The sequence below is a fragment of the Passer montanus genome, unplaced genomic scaffold, assembly GCF_014805655.1.
Source record: "Passer montanus isolate IOZ18808 unplaced genomic scaffold, ASM1480565v1 scaffold9, whole genome shotgun sequence".
Taxonomy (NCBI): domain Eukaryota; kingdom Metazoa; phylum Chordata; class Aves; order Passeriformes; family Passeridae; genus Passer; species Passer montanus.
In genome coordinates, this window is record NW_024374367.1 from 3,610,982 (window position 1) to 3,631,038 (window position 20,057).

The window sequence follows — 20,057 nt, forward strand, 5'->3', positions numbered from 1 at the left end:
TGTTCTAGGGGAAGGATAAAGCACCTCGATGTGGTGACGCTGCTGAGACGGATTCAGCCACCGCTCGGTTTTGGCAAGTTGTGCCCTCACCGAGTGGCCTGCAAGGTGGGTTCCACCTGATTTCATCTGGCTGCAACGTGGTACACCAGGCTGGAGTGAATAATAGTGTGCAACAATATGTAGCAGCAAATGAGAAGAACGAAAATTAATGGGAATTTAAAATGTTATAGAATCTTTCAGGCAACATGTGTAATTTTGATGAGGATTAATGGCATTTTAATGTAAAAGTTGAAGAGCAATTCAAAGGAGCTGAATGATTGTTACGTTATTTGATATCTTCAGAATTATGAATATTGAGATCTTTGCAATTTAATTGGGAATGAGTACAAACATGTTAATTGAAGGACTGGTACAAAGTGCTGTCATTTGGATTCATTGTATATCTGTTTTATGAATAGGTGAAGTTGACATGTAAACCTCTGGGCTCAATGCCACAAGGCATACTTAAAGCAAACTTCTATCTGTCTATATGCTAACATCAATTATTCATTGAGCAATGCTTTTAAACTAGAATAGAAGAAAATCCAAGTCAGACATTAGGAAAAGATTTTGATAGCTGAAGTTGTGTCCCTTTGGCAGTCAGGGTCACAGCACTGCTGCTCTAGAAGGAGAACTCTGCTGCAGGGTTGGACTGAACCAAAGAGAAAAGCCCCTTTCACAGCAGTTCAGAGTAGCTGGCATAAGCTGGCATAACATCACCTGAGGAATGAATGGGCTGGGACAATTCAGACCTGGTGCTCTGGTTCTTTATGGAGCATGAGGAAGCCCTGGGGAGCCTGGGACACGACTGCAGCTGGAGTGCGTGCCCTCAAATAACTGCTTTTGTTCTTAGTACTGGCACAGTGGGCCTCAGTCAAAACTGGGCTTCAGTGTTTCAAAGTCAGCTCATTAAACAGCTCAAGAAATCTTCTGTACAGTTTTAACTTTTGTATAAGCATACATGTCATTAAAATCAAAAAGAAGCAATATTGTTCTTAATTACTGCATATTATACACAGGTAGGATGGAAAACTCAACTTTGTTTTGAAGAACTTACATAATTTATATTCCTCTCAGTAATACTATTCTTTGAACACATTAGCTTTTCAAAAACTAACATTACAGGAGGTTTCTTTTCAAAGAAAACAGCATCAACATTTGTTTTCCTTTTCTCATTTTCAGAGGTTAGTAGCCATGAATATGCCACTCAACAGTGATGGGACTGTCATGTTCAATGCTACTTTATTTGCTTTGGTTAGGACTGCTCTAAAGATAAAAACAGAAGGTAAGATTCTTCACTGTAAAGCCTTCACTGCCCTTGTCAAAAAGCACAATGAGGAAAAGTTTCAATTTATTTCTTTTGTTGGATGTGAGTAGGGCTGCCTTGGTCTCACTGGATCTGGTTTGCTTTTAGGTCATGGATTGTATTCACTGTTGGTAGGAATGATTTGCTAGAAAATGAAAGGAAAGGGATAGTGAGACCAGAGCCCAAAATACCTCAGAAATTATTCTGTGGTTTTGTCTGGTCAGATAAAAATGTGCAGCACTGGCATAGCAGGAGTTCTACTGCAATAAATGAATTTCCCTTCCTGCCCAAATAAGGTGCTCCTTCCTCACTGCCTTTTAGCTCAGTGCCTTGGATCCCACAGTGGTGCAACTTTTGCACACTTGAAAGCAGCATTCCCAGTCTGGTTGAGGCCAGTTCTGGCTGGGTTGAATAGATTTCTCTCATTTACATTAAAGAGGGAAAGGTTTTTAAAGATAGTGTGATCTGGATGTTTCAAAGATCTCTCTACTTTTACACATTTTTCAGGGTTTTTTTGCAATCTTTTACTGCTCTTGCTTCTGTGTTCTGCTGGCAATAACAAACTTAGATTAAGGCCCCTCAGGCATTGCTGTGTGAGCAATGCAAGAGATGAAATACTGCTCAGTACTCACTTGTTTGAACTTTCAAGCTGTACAACTGACTAATTACTGTGATTAAGTAAATAAAGGTTCAGCTTTGCTTCAAGGAAAAAGTGGCTTGTAAAGAAAAAGTCATCACTTTCTGGACAATTTATGCAGGAGTGACAGAGTGAGGCCAAGGTCTGGAAGTCACCTTTGATCTCTGCACTGCTCCAGAGCTGGATTTGAAAGCACCAGGAATTTGCTGTCTTATGCCATTTTTTCTCTTTAGTTGTGGCCTTGTCTGCTACATCACATAGCCTGGGCTTGCCCCAAAGGATCTCTATCACAGTCTTTAATTGTATACAGCTAATTAATATCCAAAGAATCATTCCCTGCAGCTGATAACCATAATTACCATCCTCTGTTTTGCCACTCCTTGCCACAGGTAACCTGGAGCAAGCCAATGAAGAACTCAGAGCAGTAATAAAGAAAATATGGAAGAAAACAAGCATGAAGTTACTTGACCAAGTTGTCCCTCCTGCTGGCGGTCAGTCTGATAAACTCTGCCATGTGCTGTTCTCTGTGCATGTTGGTCCTTCTAGAGTGTCAGGAACCAAAGAAACAAAACTGCTAAATTTTGCAATTATAATGTGATTTAAGGACAACAAAAAATAGCAAAATAAATATTGAGACAATGCTATTAGATTGCAAGAGACAATATTAGAGACTGATAGTGAAACATAGATCAAAATGAGAGAGAAAGGAAAATGTTATACTTATTTTCTTGCTTGAAAAAAATACCTTATTAGACCTAAATATAGTCTTGATTTCAAATCATTCAGCAAAATAAACTAGCTTGATTTCAATGCATTGAGCAAAACACCATGTTTTGTACTATGCTACATTATAGCTTATTTGCTTGTATATGTTGAATACTTCTGGGAGGAAAAAGAATTAATTGCCAGCTTAAATTTTTTTTTGCTAAATTAATAAAGCAAAAAGCTAAATTATCTCAGTTACACTAGTTTAAACCAGAGCCATTCCACAAATTATGGAAATGGTTCAGATTTATGCTGATAAGACTGAGATATGAATGTGGCCTATTTAAAGAGATATCTGAATTCCCAAACATTTGTGAGAACTACAAGGCACATTTATTAAATGTTCTTATGTGCCATAAAATGACATGTCAATATCTCTCTTTGTAAATATATATATTCTGATATATATATTTAGCCTTTTTCAATATATACATTTTTATTAATTCGCTGTAGTGTAGGTTTAGGTAATCGTTTTCTACTTGCTTTTTCAAGTTTTAAAGGTGCAGGATCTGTCTCCCTGTCACTCATACCCTGGGTATATTTACCCAGACATCCAATCCTCAGATCCAGTGTAATCTCCTGGTGTTTCTTGAAGTTTATTGTACCTTCACAGGTTATGGCAGCTCCCAGGGCTGCTCAGACTCCAGCCCCTGGCCCCAGAAGGGGATGGCCCTGGACGGGGATGCTCAGTGCCAGGAGGAGGAGGAGCACTGCCTGCACTGCTCTTGGCATCACCCAGGAGCAGCAGCAGCAGCTCTGTGGCTGGAGGAGCCAGCCTGGTGGTGGTGTGGTTGCTGGATAATGGTGGGGATGAAGCCAAAAATCTGGCTAAATTGACTCTCCAAAGGGGAACTGATACTGCACATTTAAAACAACTTTTGTGTTCTACTCTGTTGTTTTTAGCCTTACACCTAAGTGCTTGCATGGCATAGATGAATCGCTTTGTTATTGTTGTAACTATGTGCTTGAGCTTTTTCTGCAGCCTCTGTTCCTTTCAACTATGAGTCTTTCCGAATATTCTGAAGCAATTCTGTTTTAGGGTGGTGGCATGGAATTAGTGTTGCCTCTTGCCAACTTTATTCCCCTACATTTTTATTGAAATAGAGACGCATGCTTCAGAATAGCGAGCTCTGCCTGCCTAAATCAATCTGACAAAGAACCTGTACAGATTACATTCCTAGAACTAATCTCACCTAGTGATTCACTCTTAACTTCAGCTTCATTTCATTGCTGAGTATAAGCTGTGTATTCATTTTCAGCTATACTAAAATCCATTGCTAAATGTTTATTCTGCAAATGTAGCTCTTCAGGGTAGCTGGGAGGCTGAAAACCTGATGTGCTCAGTTGATAGGAAATAGGATGGCTTTGGCAACCCAGTATAAATGGGAATGTGTCAAGAATTCCTGCAGATCTATGAGTTTTCAATTCCAGTTTACTTTGTTCCTCTGTAGATCTTGTTATGATTTACCTGAAAATATTGTAAAGCACCTAGAAAAAAAAGAGGAATACAGCTATTTTACATTCATATGCTATAGGAGTGTAAAATAGCTTAGTGTACAGTAGAAATTGGTTTTCATTTTTAATATTCAATGGAAAATTGTCTATGAATTAACGCCAGTGACACCTGATAATAACAATTTCCCAAGAGATGGAAGATTCTCTTCAATATAAAACAACAAAATGTTCAAATTCATTATGTTAAAATCACTTGCACTTAAAATTATTGAGAGGTGCAGTTTTTAGTAGTTTGCTCCAGTATTACTTGTGCTGATATTACTGAATGCTGGGTCCTTTGTATGTCATGGCCATGTCTCCAGAACACTTATTTGCAGAGCAGAATGAAAATAATCCATATAGCAGGTGTTTTTCCCCCCCCTTGGATTATAAATAGATGCACTGGAAATAAACAGTTAATTCTCAGTACTGATTAAATAACTTCTTATTATAACTCAGTGAGACTGTTAATAGCTAGCAACACATTTTCAGTACAGAAAGGTGAAACTGCTTTGCAAAAACATAGAGTGTCAGTCAAATGTTTGATGAATAAATGAGACTAGAGAGTAAGAGAAATATATAAAGCTCACTAAGGACTCACCTATATTCTCTAAACTTCCCAGTCTCCGCCTGCAAATCCATTTAATCCTGCCTAGTACCTTTTGCCCCTTCAAGAGCTTCCTTTTGAAATGATTACTATTGCTGTCACTAATTGTAATTAGCGATTTGTCTGTTCTGTGGTCAGTTATGCTTAGCTGCCTTCCTATAGCTGTCTGTATCTGGCTGTATGTGTGTGAGTCAGAAAAGAGAGTCAAGGATGGCTGCCCTTGGCCAGGAGCAGCTCCTGTGTGCTCGTGTCTGCAGCACTGGCTGTGCCTGTGACACGCACAAGCACCGTGGGGACACGGACAGCCCTTGGCACAGCCCAGCAAGCTGGCAGTGCTTTGGTCTGATGTGCTTATGAACAATTGGTCCGTGCCCAGAGTGATCAGTAGGGGCCCTTCATTTCTGCATCCTGGTGTTTCACAGGTGTTGCATCCCAGGCACAGTCAGTGGCAGGGCAGTGTCATAGCCTGACGTGAGACACGCTGAGTGCCACCCCCAGCAGTGTTTGCTATTTCCAGTCTGTGACTTCTGTGTGCTTGTCCTTTCTGGGAGCCATTTGCTAACTCACTTCCTTAAAAGTTCTGTTCAAGTACTTGGAACTTGGTATGAAGGATGGGAAAAGGCTTATCTGGGGAGTGAAACCAGAGCTATGTTGCAAATCAGTGGATTTGTCTAAACCAGGGAAGGGGAAGTTTACATTACATGGTGTATAAGAGATCTCATCCTAATACAATGAACCATTAGTCTCCTGAAGAGAGCTGCAAAGGGAGATTACAGGTGAACATTAAAGCAAATGTTCACAAAAGTTTATTCATGGGATTCATAGAGTCAATGAAAAAGGTTTTTATTGCTGAGATGGAATCCATAGACTGGTGAGCTTTCCATGTGAAGTGTTTCTGATATTTCCTGCTAGTTCCTCCTTTCCTAGGAGGAACTGGGGGGCTCTGACCCTTGAGGGGTTGTCAGAGTTTGGCAGAGCAGGCTCTTTAATATGCTAAGATACTTCCTGTAACAGACTGGTCTCCCAACCAGTATCTCTTGAAGCAATTGTTATAACTATTTTTATTTTGATATATTTAAAGACAAACTGCTTAGAGAAGACAATCTGGGTGCATTTTCACTGTGCTTAAAGCCTGTTGTACTTTCCCACATGCATACAGCCCATTTCAGACATTCTAATGTGAGGAGATGATTTTGCATGGTAGAGGTTTCATTTTGAGATAAATTTTATCAGAGAGGTAAAAATAAATTTAAAAAGTATTGTCCATGGAATGGATTCCTCACCCTCTTTGATGAGAGAAAGTCACTGAAAGAAGAAAGTAAATTTAAATTACAAAAACTAGACATTACATGTAAAAATAGTTCTGCAAATACTATCCTCAGTGAGATACATTGGCACATATTATTGATGAGATACATGGACACTTTATTTTAATCAAATGTTAAAAAAACCTCCATAATTTCTAATAGAGGTGTGTTAAAATATGTCTGGGCTTGTTAGATTTTCATGCTCAGTCTAGTCCAGCAGATGCCTAAACCACACTAGTCCCTCTTTATGTGCAGCAAGAACCAGAAACCCTGTTGCCAAAATCTACATCTGGATACTGAAAAGCATGAGGAGATTGAACAGTACAGCAGGAAGGGAAAGGGAACTTCATGTCAGATAACTCTAGGGAAAAAAAATAAATTGTGTGACAACAAAAGCAATGTTTTTGATTAGAAAACTATTTCTAGTTTTCTGGCAAGCATTAGTCACTGAGAGATCAAACTTGCCCAGCTGAATGATTCAATGGACTCATGAACAGCCCCATTCATCCTTAACCTGCTATGAACCAGGAGGTTTTGGTGTCCTCACAAAGCACCTGCCTTTTGAAACTTTCAAATTTGGATTTTGTTCGCAACAGTGACTGTAAAAATGCTACATTTTACTGCCCTGGCTGTTTGCCTGCTGTTTGAATTGTACAAAATTCACTGATGGAAGTTATTTCATTCCTTTCAGCATTACAGAACTGACACAATACATACACTGACAAGCAAATGTGGTTCATCAGTGACAAAAAAAGGCAGAGTCACTCTTATGAACATCAATGTACGTCAGACATAGCAGAGTTTATTAAATCTGTTTACTCTAAGTAACTAAAGCCAGTACTCCAGCTTCTATATATATACAAATATGTTTATGGTTTTGGTAGAAACTTAGAAGTACACAAGTCTTGGTAAAGTATTGAATTTTCTCTTTTATTAGGATGAGTTCACTTAGCTGACTGAACCAAAGCTGCTTGCTGAAACATTGCTTTTGAGCCCCTGACAGGCTCCATTGTTGGAAGCATAGTACCTGTTGCACCCATCACATTTCCCCCAAATCAGATGTGAGTGTACAGGCTATTGATAAATGTGCTGACTTGGGAGAGATCTGTCTGGTCTGTTCATTTAGATGATGAGGTAACCGTGGGGAAGTTCTATGCCACCTTCCTGATACAGGACTACTTTAGGAAATTCAAGAAACGCAAAGAACAAGGACTGGTGGGGAAATATCCTGCGAAGAACACCACGATTGCTCTGCAGGTGATTTTTTTATGTTTTTAACTAACCATTTTGTGAGCTTACTTGAAATAGCAGGTAGATGAATATTGATGATTGTGCAGTGCTGCCAGGATTTTATTTAGCTGGGACACTTTTGGCCCTTATTCATCAGAAAAGTAAAAGCTAATCCTGCTGTTCTGTCTGTAACAAGGTAAGTGCAAAAACTTATTCTCTATGGATTACTCAAACAGTAGCAATAGTTATGGAATTTCTTAGCAAGTCTGACAGGTAAATCACAGTCTAAAGTTGCTGGTTGTATATTGGATAAATAAAGCTCTGAGTTATCATTTGTGTTCTTTGTTTTGCTTTAATTTTTCGATTTCTTGTGTACCCAAAATGCTAAAAGCTAATTCTCAGGGAACTTCCTACTGTGCATTACTTCATAGTAAATAGATTTTTATACAGTATCATTTTTATTAATTCTCATTTTCCTTTTTCTTTTCCACTTATGATATGGTGAAATATCTTCCTAATTTTTTATTATTTGCAAATTCTGAATTTTTCATCCATTAATTTCTTTCATAGGAAGTATCAACAATACTGCATTAATGTCACACACTTCTGTCTATCTCTTAAAACAAGCTATCACATGGAAACAAGGACAATAGATCTGGCCTTCTGTCTCTCAACAGGCCTGCAGCAAGCAGTCCATAGAGTACATGTGATCTAAAGAACAAATTCTGACAACTTCTTTCCACTGGTACCTTTGTAGAATGAACTTTGAAACAGGCAAATGGAAAGCTGTTCTCAAATAATTCCAGACATCATACACTGCACCTTTTTTATTGGATTGGTACTTGGTGAATTTCAGTTAATGATTAGCAGTTTGCTACAAACTATAAATATATTTGTTTCTCATAGTTTTTTATTCTGATGCCAAAATTTAGGACTATGTTTAGAAAATCCCTTCCTAAAAGAGGACAACTGTGTTAACTTGATTCAGGTACTGTTTATTAAAACCCTGTTGGGGTTTAGCAAAATGATCTTGGCTGTGTTAAGTGAGTAATGTGTTTCATTCCCATTTGCTAAGAAAGTCATTGCTGGCAGCTCTGATTATGATTGTATTCCAAATCACCACAGGTGTAAGAGCTGCAACAAGCAGGGGCAGATTCACCACAGTCCTTGCTATGTGCTTGTGCCCACATGGCTTGCCAGGGATGTAGGAGCTGTATTTGCATATAGGAAAGAAGAGAAAATTATTGGTAATTGGAAGTGATAAAAAGGCTGTAAACTGTTGAGAGGGCAGTCAAAGATGATGGATTTTTAGGAAGGACTTTTCAGATTTCTTTATTGCAGAAGCATTTGAGCATAAGGAGGTCAAAGTTTTGAGCCTCAGTATTGCAGGTTTCCACTTGTGTTTTTGAAATTGCACACATAACAACGTAGAGAGAACCACTGAGCTGTCAAATGTGACATTGTCACATTTTGTTTATTGTCAGACTCTGCTTCCTGTTCAATGACTGAGGGCAAGATGGAACTGGAAAGACTCAGCTCTTCCTCTGTCATCAGGCAAATATTTTGCAATTTAAAAAAATCACCATGAATCTCTACTAGAAATCTGCAAAGACCTGTGGGATTTGAGGCATGGAACTTTTTTTTTTCTGATTAAAACAATTATATCGAAATGACCCAGGCCATTAGATGGGAAGATTATTGCTTCCTTTTTCCCCATCTTCCTCTTTTCTTCTTTTGTCTTTCTAACAAATCAGTAGGAACTCAACTTGATTGACCGAATAAAAATGGAAATATTGTTTCAAAGAGACCTGAAACCTGTGGTTGGGGAAAACAGCCCAGTCCAGCATATAAATGAATAATATAATTTTAAACTGTAAGATGCAGCATGTCAAATTCAAAGTCACAATGCTGTGTTTGTTAGAATAATTACTTATATGAGGACACAGCTTTAAAACAAAGCTGCATATCATGCTGCAAAATCCTTAAGCAAACCCGCAGATAAAAGCAATTTCACCTGTTCCAATTTGTGTCAAAAGCCATATGAGCCATAAATGCTCTTGTACTTTTGCTGATACCTGTGACTTTCTCTTGGGGTGAATGAACTGGTTAATTAGTGAAGAACATGGTTCTTAAGGATCTAATAAACCCCGCAGTTCCTGCATTATCTAGCCTGGCTTTCCTTATCTCCTATCTCCTGCAAGAGAGGAAGAAAACAACCTACTATTCTCTTCAGCTATTTACAGTCCCTTCCTTACCTTTGAGTCAAGCAAGAGGTGAGTTACAGTTTATAATCCTGCTGATTCCTGCAGCTGCCCATGTCACACTTTCCTGCCCTCAGAGAGTAAAAGCTCCTGTGAGACAGAAGGCTTCTGGTGACAGAATCCATTGTGTTTTAATTCAAAGGACAAGCCTTGGGAGAAACATTAATGGATGCTGAGATTTTCCCTGTTTTATTGGACTGAAACAGCTTTTTAAAAAATATAATTTCTCTGCCCTCTTTTATTCCTCATGCTCAGTAGGCTAGATCTTTTACAATAATTTCATTCAGTACTTTTGAAGATACTGAAGGGAAGCCCTGTAACTGTCAAATAGCCTAAGGTCCTGTTTTTCCAAGGAAATTACACTTTTTTTTTTTTAACTAGTCCTTTAGCTGCAATCTAAGATATTGCATAAGGCATAATTGGATGCCTTAGTTTTAGCTAACACTTTTAAAACCATGTACTTCTTATACTGCTGTCTCTGATAGAATGACTTATATGAACATAGGCAGAAAAGTGACGTGGTCTAATTTCAGAACTTTTACATGCAAAATAAGAAGGGTTTTTAGGGCTGCAAAACAACATCTCCACAATATTACAACTAGACTTCAAGGTCATAAAAATAATGTTTGCAGCAAGAAAAGCACTTCCAGAAAAAGTGTAGTATAGAAGACAGGGAGCCATCCACACTGTCTTCAGTTAGTTTTAGAGAATTGCATATCATAGAGTAAAATTCGGTGAGCTCAGAAAGTCTAGTCAGGCTTTCTGATGGCCTACAGTAGTTGTTTTAATAAGTTCTGTTTCACCAGGTGGGGGAATAAATCTTCCCTTGGAAGCCACATTACTTAGCTAAAGATCCAGTCCGTGCACTCAGGAAGGAAGAATGGAAGAATGACCAAGTGTAAAAATACTGTTCTTAGAAGATGTTATCTTCAGAGAGACACATGGAGCATTTCACTTCAGGGTGAATGAACGCTAGAATATACAGAATAGGGGTTTTATGTCATTAAGACTCAGGCATTTTAACACATGGAACTGCAACTTGCATCCTTTGCCTGAGTTTTGTTAGCTTATATGAACCCAAAACTTGTGAACTGTGTCACAAGAATGTCCCTGGCAGCCCCCTCATGTTTGGGGGCCAGAATCTCCACCCAACTCCAATAAAGGAAGCAGCTGCTTCTGACACTGGATTTAAGATGTGTTTGGTACAGGAGAAGAAACCATTGTAGTTTGGGTTGAGTTAGAAAATAAGAGCAGAGCTCCCTGCAGAAGTGGATTTGCTTTGTGTATGCCAGAGCGTGCAGCAGGCAGGAATTCCTCTTATTTCACAGTAAATTCATTCAGGGTGATTTTTATTCTGTAGAGCTCAGGTTTTCCTCAAGGATGTAGCATTTGCTGTCAGCCTAACCCAGGCTGCTGTTTGGGTACGTGTCAGAGGGGAGGCAGCAGCCTAGAAAGTGAAGAAGGGATGATTATCTGCTCATTCTGTTAAGTCAAGGAAGTCTTTTTGCCATGAAGTTTCAAATCCCTCCTCACTCAGAAAAGGACACCTCAGACAATAACCAACAGCAGCTTGTTTAAATTTGTACATTGTCACCAAACCCATCTTCAGAGCTGCAGTAACAGCATCCCTTGGAGCCCCACAGTTTGTCTTCTGCAGACCCAGGGAATTCATGCCTTTATGAAGGCCAGACAAAAAGGGGCTCTGAAATGATGGGTGACCAATTTGAGTCAGCTCTTTATGCCATTTTTGTGGTGTTACACATGCCCTGAGGTCACCAGCAAAAAGGGTTTCCATTGCCTTTCTTGTGCTGTTGACTGATACTTACGCAGTGACCACAAATATATTTTCTGGGTCAGAATGGCATGTCTTTGTGTAATGATGGAAACTTGTATTGAGCCAAACAGTGGTCACATTGCTAGTAAAATAGATGTTAAGTGAAGCATGAACAATTTTAATTACTTTCATCTAGCACAGAGAGGGAATGAACTAATTCTGCACTATTTTTCCTATGGAAAACACTTACTGTAACATCTGTATATAGATGTGTTGGATATGTAACACATCTATATTTCATATTTATTTATGTGTAGCCCTCTTTGTTAATACACACACATAAAAGTTAAAGGATAGTCTCTTTCACATCCCAGGTACATAAAAGCACAGATTTATTGACCTGAGCCTGATTTTGGAAACATTTTTCAAATTAAACTAATTATGCTTTTTTTTTTTCTCTGCAAACATTACAACTACTATTAACCCTGCAGTAAACAGTGATAGAAGAAGGAAAAAGCCAAACCCTCTGATAGCCATCGGCTGAGGGGTTAATTTGTTGCTCAAGTTCCATCTAATTGTGCTCCCCTGTCTGTGTGGTGCTCCCAGAAGGGCTCAGCTCTGGCAGCCTGGGCTGGCTGGGAGCTCGGAGCCTTGGTGCAGCTGCAGCGCTCAGCGCTGGGAGCAGCTCTGCCAGGATGGAGAACCCGGGGCAATCAAGGCTTGACTACTATGTCTCCTATGTCCACTGCTACAGTGTAGGTCTTTCAGCTATTTTTCTGCATGCTTATTTCCTTTCTAAAGCAGTTCTGTCATTTTATTCTGTTCATGCTAACCTCAGTTTATTTTTATGTTGAAGTGTCAGTGTAGCTCTGAGGTTTTTTACTCCTTGTAGTTTTCTTTGCTCTAAAATAAGCAGATAGTAAAAACATGTTCTTTACCTATAAATCTAATGGTTTACAGGAACGTTTTTAGAGTCATTCCAGGCTTCTGGGATTTTGAAACTCTGAAAACTGAAGCATTTAGAATTAAGGTTTGTGGGTTTTTTTTTCCAGTTCTAGTGAGTTTATATAGCAATATACATAAATATACATCATTTTTCTAAAGTCTGTGAAGCAAAGTTTGCCAGTGTCTTCCAGTTCCTGGTACCACTCTAGGATGCCTCAAAAGAGGGACCACTGGGTATTTTACTGACTGGAAATAGTGTAGGTGGCAAGGATATAATTTAAATAAGGGTAGTGTGCTTGCACTTCTTAAAAGAAGCTTAAACTGCATGTATATGTAGGTTAGACCATAGCTTAAAATGGTTGTGGACTGAATTTAGGTACAGGGAAAACAATTTTTATAATATTTATAAGCATTTGAGGGTTTTTTTCTGAAAGTCATGATGGTAGTCTTGCATTAGACACAGATTTCTTACTATAAGACATGTATTTAAAATGGTGTTAGTATTTTATGCATACTGTAGATGTGGGAAGTTGATTTAAAACCTGTTTGGCATTTTTTAAAAGCAGTCTTTTCAAAATGTTTACATGTTTAACTTCCAAATGTTTTGATGGTTTGGTGTGAGTTGCCTTTCAAGCCTTTTAAGGCATGTCTCTAAATAATCTGTCTAGGGGTAGTTATTGGTAATATATCTTTTCTCACTGAGGATGAGGAACTCCTACATTTCTGTTATTTCTGCTTTTGAAAACACATCTATATCGTCTCAATGGTGTGTCAGAGACAGGGGCATCAGTCATCTTCTCTTGAGATGCTCTTTAGGACCCAGCACTGGTGTATCAGTGCCTTGTGCCATCCAGAAAACATTGCAGGTGCTGTTGTGCCTCCCGAGCACAGCTGCACAGAATTATCATGTTCATCTGCAGTCATTCCGGGCATTGATGGGAAAGCCTAATTAAAGACATGCTTGGGTTTCTCATGTAATTATGTTGTTCAGCACTCGATGTGTCACTGCTTTGCTGAGTAACCTTTGGGATGATACTTCTCATCTTTCTCTCACATACAAGGAAAATGATGAAGCAAGGAAAGAATCAAAAATTAAATTTTGGTTAAACATTGTGTCTGAACAAGAAATAACTTCTTTTGCAAACTTCTAGTGAAATCTGTAGAACAGAGTTAGAGCCGTGCTCAAGGACTGTGAGGAAGCAATCCCTCTATAACACTCAAATTTGACTTTTTTTAAAATGTCATTATAACATGGTGCTTCAGGAATGTGGCACATCTTTAATCTCTGTATGTAATAAAATCTTATGAAGTTCTGTGTAGGGTAAAAACCACCTCCTAAGAACTTTAGCAGTCCTAATGAAAAAGAAACAAGCACACGTCTGGCAAGGGTAGACAATTCACTATCCAGGCCCTCTTTTTTGAAGAGCCCCATCTGCTCAGCTTTTGTTTTTATCTCTGATTTAAATGTAGCAGTTTTTAGAACCTCACAAATTGGAGTGCTCCCATTGCTCTCTTGTGTGTTGCATTGTCACCAGGGTTCTTGCTGGGTAGACTAAAAAGTGCAGTATTATGTAGGGAATATGTGTCTGAAGGACATTTCTTCCCTGTAAATCAAAGAAGAGGTGTGGGGAAGGTCACTTTTAATATTTGTGTTCACTCTTCTGTTTTAGAGATCTTTGGTTTTAGTGCTGGAATGTAAAGTCAAATGTTTGATCAGTCCATTCTGCCTCTTCAGTCTTTGCAGAGGACATTAAGTATTCATTAAGGTTCAAAGAAGGGATTTTCCTACTGACATGAAAGTACCAATTTCTGTGTTTTTATGTCAGTCCCAATTTTGCTGACTGATCTAATGAAGATTTGTCCTATCAGTGAGAGATCAGCATGAGCATTATGAGTATCATTATGTGGTGCTTCGCATAAAATATTCCTTAGATTACTTATGATGCTGTTGGATTGCACCAGGTAAGATGAGACAGTAAGTGGGAGTAGTCATTTTCAGGAGAGAGTTCACAAAATTGTTGTAGGTCATTCATTAGAGCAAATAGACTGAGGAGTATTTCAATTCTGTAGACTGGTGTTGCTTGAGATCTTCAGTGCTGGCTGTGAGTGAATAAATCTGCTGGGTTTAGTGTAATAAACATATACCTTTGCCTATGGTGATCCAGGTTTCTTTCTTTCACTGCTGACTGTGTAAATGCAAGAGGTCTGTTACTTGGAAATGAGTTTTACTGGAGAGAGATGAGATGATAAAGGCTGCCTGCTTTCTCTGAAGTAAAGGAGAGGTAATTCACCAAGAAGTAAGCCAGAAGGCAGTTGGAAATGTAATGAAAATTAAATTACTATTCATGTGTTGCTGTCGAACACGTGGCTTTTCTCAGCTTCCAGGCATGTATTTGTGGGGCTTTGTCACGATTTGGCAGACAGAAGTATGAGCCAGTAGATTTTGTCAGAGTTAAATTTTGTCTGGTGCTGCTCTCTGACAGCGCTGTGTTCGCAGAAGGGCTCAGCTCGAAGGCAGCCTGGGCTGGCAGAAAACTCAGAGCTTTCGTGCAGTGTAGAGCAGCACACTCAGCCAGAGTTGAGAGATGGGCTCCTCCAGCATGAACAACTCTGGACAATCAAGACTTAGCTGTGTCTCTTATTATGTGGATCTTATTACGTGTATCTTATTACGTGTATCTTATTATTATATGTTCAGTGTTATTGTAAGTCTACTCAGGTGTTTTTCTGGATACCAATTACCTTATTTTAGCAGTTTTCAAATTGTTTTCTGTTCATACTAAGCTCAGGTTTTTTTTATGTTAAAGTGCCAGTGCCTCTTTGCTCTGAACTCAGCAGGTAGTGAGTGTGAAATGCAAGTGGCTCTTCAGGCTAATGGTCAAATAACCAAAATATAATAGCAGTCCTCTAGTAAATAAATAATGCCTTTGTTAAATCAATAGAAGCCTCTAGTCTTCCCCTTGAATAGGTGTACCTTAAAGTGTTAATTTTACTTTCCTTTAGCACCTTGCAAAATGATGACATTAGCAACCTTGCTGAGGTTCTGACTATGCAATTAGCATAAGAAGTGGGAGAAAGCACAATGTATTCATGAAATGAGTATTGTATATTAACTCACTAGTAAATGATTTTTAGAGCCTTGTTCAATTATAGCATAACTCTCAAAGTTCATCCCTGAGGAAGAAAACTGAATTGCCAAATAGATGTAGATAATTTGATTAGTCAGGCACCTTTTCCAGGAAGGGAAATACTGGAGTGAGTGAAACCTGAAGTGGAGCCTGTAGTAAATCTACAGGTTCAAAGCTTTTTGGTTCATCCCTTTCCAGGTTCTGATTGCCCACACTGCATAAATGCCATTGTTCTCCCCAGCCAAGCAGCTGTTTCTGTTTTGAGCAGTTCTGAATGTGCTCCTAGGAGTGTGTGAGGAAACAGCATGAATGAGACCAAGCCATGTTTGGGATCCTCCAGGGTCTCTCAGCTCCTTTTGCAGCTCTGAAATGCACAAAATTCTCTACACATCCTCGTGCTATCTCAGGGCAAGTAACGTGCAATGTCAGTGTTGTGTTGGGACAACCCTCACATCTCCTTCAAAAATGCTAAAAAAGAATAAATCACGTTTTTAGATCATAATAAAAAATTCAGCCAAGTGCTGTGCAGGATTTTTAGCGTGTGTAAGTGTAGTGGTAAAGGGTTAAACACACACATCTTGGGTTTTTCTGAATCTGAGGAGATAAAAGAAGTTGCTGGGAAGAACGAGATTGTGATTCTTGCTTGGGATCATAGCAGGCAGAGTTAAACCAGGAAGAATATCTCCTTTTTGAAGTAAGGCCTGCACAAAGCACTGAGCTCTTGCCTGGGGTATGATGTTTCTCTGATGTGCAGGTCTGTCCTGGACAGTGTCAGCATTATTCCTTTTCCTAAATGTTGCTTGTGGTAGCAAACTTGCGAGGAATATGAACTGGTGTTTGCTGAGTCTCTGCTGCTGTAACTCAATGGTTTTCTAACTAAACAAAAACTTTAAACCAAATATCTGAAAATCACAGTGCAGTGCAGATGAGCTGGAATTATTTCACTGCTTTCTTTTCCATCTGAGCTCTGCTAAAATTGCTGTTGCTATAGCAAAGATCTCCTTGTGTTTCCTTTGTTGACACAGGCTGCAAACATGTTTTGAACATTATATATACATCTCATTGAAATGCATTTTATTATAGTTCTTGCTGATTACTTACACTTTTTAATAAGATTATTTTTTCTTCTATAGGGGTCCATAAATCAGTGGTGTTTTAGTCAGTGTCTACACTGTGATAATAGACATGATCACCTCAGTACTACCAGGGTGGTACTGGGATATATAAACTTTTTATTAATAATAGTAAAGGAACTTACAGCAGAATACATCCTCTGTGGATGTCAGGATACAAAAACTGTTAATTGTCCTTTAAAATAATTTTAACACCAGTAATTAAAGAGCAAAAAAGGATTTGCATTCCTAATGTATTATGGTGTTGTCATTGATTTAGGCAGGACTAAGGACACTTCATGATATTGGCCCAGAAATACGCCGAGCTATATCCTGTGACTTGCAAGATGATGAACCAGAGGAAAACAATCCAGAGGAGGAGGAAGATGTTTATAAAGTAATGTCAGAACACAACCATGTGAATTGTTTTTTGTATGATATGAGAGTAAAGAATGACCTTGTCCTTGAACATGAAATAACATAGTAATACTTTTAAACCCCTCAAATCAGAAAATATATATATTTTATAAAGAAGTAAATTTTATGTATAAATCTATAAAAATGGTAATATTAGGACACTTGCATTTCCTCATAAATTTAGGAAACAGTTCCTGCAGGGTGGTTCTCCTGCCCCTAATTCTTTCTCGTTAATTCTTATTTTTTCTTAAGCAAATCCTATCAAAAGGTATGAACCTTGCCATCTCAGATTTTGATAGTGGCAAGGTTGAAACTGGGTTTAACCTCTGCAGTGGTAGATAGGAAGAAGAGAATGAAAGTCTATGCAAGCAAACCACAACACAGAACTGCATATTTTAAAATGAATGCATGGGGTTACACAGAAGTCAACTAAATAAAATGCCATTTCCAATCCCATGAGGGATATCAATAAGAATCAATAAAAAAAAATAGGTTTCCTCTTTATGCTGTTTAGTCCTAAATGGTGAGCATGTAAATTTGGTGTTATAATCAGAGGCAGTCTGCAAACCATTTGTCAGCCAGCAAGAAAACTTATTTTTTCCCAAGCATTTCAGAAGAAGCAGATGTAAAATCATGCTTCTGCAGGAATTACAGCAGAAGCCCCATAGCTTGCTACTGTCCTTTGCAAAAAGGAGGATGTGGCACTGGAGACAGTGCCTCAGCTGCCATCAGCAGATGCATTTCTCTGCCAACCATCATTACCTCCTGTCTTCTCTAGATTGAGCTGCAACTCAGACTGCTGTCATCCAGGACCCACACCTGGCTAGACAGGGAGGCTCCCTAACCTGGGTCAGGTGTCCAAGAGAGCTGCATGTCATAGTCATAACTTAGCACCTCATCCTCTCCTTCACCATCCATCACACTCCCAGGGCTAATAAACAGAAACTCTTTCTTGTACCTCTGCGAGAAGAAAGAATGGAAGCACTGGAGCTGAATGTTCCCTACCTGGGATTTGCTTGCAAGCTGTTGCATGGCACTCCATCCTGTCTGACTGACGCCTGCTGCAAACCCATGCCCTGGGAGAGCAGCACAGAACTCCACCAAGGCCTTCCCAAAAATTAAGCAAACACATCTCTTTCTGAGGAAGCTGGTGCATGTTCATTTATGGGAGTCTAGGTTTCTCCTGCGTAATAAAATGTGGAGAAAGCTGGATATGTCACTTTTACTTGTGTGGAAAAGAATAATGATCACAGCATACTGTTGATTTGACTCTGAAATACAATGTTGTCATCACCACAATCACATCTTTGTCACTTCAGGAGATCCCATCCGAAGCATCATAAAATTAGAAAGAAAAATCACAGGTTACTTGAATTGCTACTTTTCTATGCATGTAGGAGAGAAAAGTAAGTTGTCACTGTCAAGAGTATGTTCTGTTAAGGTATCTGATATAATTTTTTCTTTCTCTTCCCCTAAAACAGAGGAATGGTGCCCTCTTTGGCAACCACATAAACCACATTAGCAGTGACAGACGAGATTCATTTCAGCAAATCAACACCACACACCGTCCCCTACATGTCCAGCGGCCTTCAATTCCCTCTGCAAGTGATACTGAGAAAAACATGTATCATCAGGCAGGAAACTCTGTGTACCACAACCATCACAATCACAACTCGGTAGGAAAGCACGTTCCAAACTCAACAAATGCCAATCTCAATAATGCCAACGTGTCCAAAGTCCATGGAAAACACACAAGTTTTGGGAACCGTGAGCACAGATCTGAGAACGGGTACCGTTCACACTCCAGGACTGACCACGAGAAGAGAAGAAGGCCAAGCAGTAGGAGGTAAACTTAAATATGTCTTTATTTTAAAATAAATATATGAATACAATATAGGAAACTTAAGCTAAGTGAAATTAATATGAATCTTCATTTCTGTTGCCTACCGATGTATGAGGTATATTTAAAATGTAGTTGTGATGATGCATAAAGCTTTTCTGTGGTTTGAAAGTAGCAATTTTCTTTAAAGTGAGATCATTAGTTACAGCACAGACATTGTAATCACCAAAGAATTTCTCTAAATGATTTGTTCTTAAAATATTTTTCTCATTTTTGTGGCCTACCTGGACAGAACACGCTACTATGAAACATATATTAGGTGAGTTGGTATTGTTCTGACATAATTGAAGAGGACAGGGAGTTTTTCTTCTTTATTTTTTTCCTCTCCTTTTGTTTTTTGGGTTTTTTTTTTCTAAATTAACTGTATAACAATGCATATGCTCAGTAACTTGTGACAGTTTTAAAGTCTATTTATTTACTGCCTGTTCTAAAAGGACAACCTTTTGGTAAAGTTCAAAATTATTCAAGCCCTTTTGAAATTGAAAACTGTTTTCTGCAGTTTTCAGCAGGCTAAAGATCACACCTGATTGTAGTCCTTGTTAAAAATTGACTTAACAAGACTGGAAAAACCACTGGTGTTAGCTTTGATAAATGTTAATGTGTACAGTTCCTGTTATAGGGAACCCAAAATCTTTCCTGGTCTTCTGTCTGCATATTTTCTAAGGCACTTTTTACATTGTAACATCTATTGTTTTAATTGAAGTGTATTGGTAAATGGACGCTCAGTGGTGGTTTTAATGTTTGCATACCCATTTCAGATTTCTTTTTGAATACCTCAGTGTATTCACTTAATATTTGAGCCTTTTGGCAAACTTCAGGCATTGGAGAGGGGCTGTGTTTTTCCAAATGACAATGTATATCATATAAAAATGTCTTGAATGTATTTTATTTCACTGAGCATCCTTTCACTGAGCATGCTTTTATTGTTTTGCTATTGTACCACAAGGAAATAAAGGAAGATACATCATTCATGTTCTGAACTGCATTGCCGTAACACCACATCCTGTGATAGAGAGTTGTTAATGCTTGTCTTTTTCTTCTCCTCTTTGAAGAACATTAAAAGAACTATAAGAACATTATAAACAATATATAATTTATATAAATAGAATAAAATTTTCTATTTGGTGGCTGCTTC

At 38.6% G+C, this 20,057-nt stretch overlaps 1 protein-coding gene across 12 annotated transcripts in view; it reads left to right on the top strand.

Annotated features, from left to right (window-relative positions):
* CACNA1D (calcium voltage-gated channel subunit alpha1 D) overlaps positions 1–20,057 on the top strand; it is a 172,279-nt gene that overhangs the window by 143,558 nt on the left and 8,664 nt on the right. For 10 of the 12 annotated variants that reach the window (XM_039734212.1, XM_039734202.1, XM_039734209.1 and 7 more), the window contains 7 exons: positions 9–105; positions 1,222–1,324; positions 2,372–2,473; positions 7,282–7,412; positions 16,886–17,002; positions 18,504–18,868; positions 19,155–19,181. In XM_039734212.1, the coding sequence (XP_039590146.1) occupies positions 9–105; positions 1,222–1,324; positions 2,372–2,473; positions 7,282–7,412; positions 16,886–17,002; positions 18,504–18,868; positions 19,155–19,181 (942 nt within the window). The remainder of the gene's footprint in view (positions 1–8; positions 106–1,221; positions 1,325–2,371; positions 2,474–7,281; positions 7,413–16,885; positions 17,003–18,503; positions 18,869–19,154; positions 19,182–20,057) is intronic. The other 2 variants (XM_039734205.1, XM_039734210.1) reach the window with 1 other exon arrangement.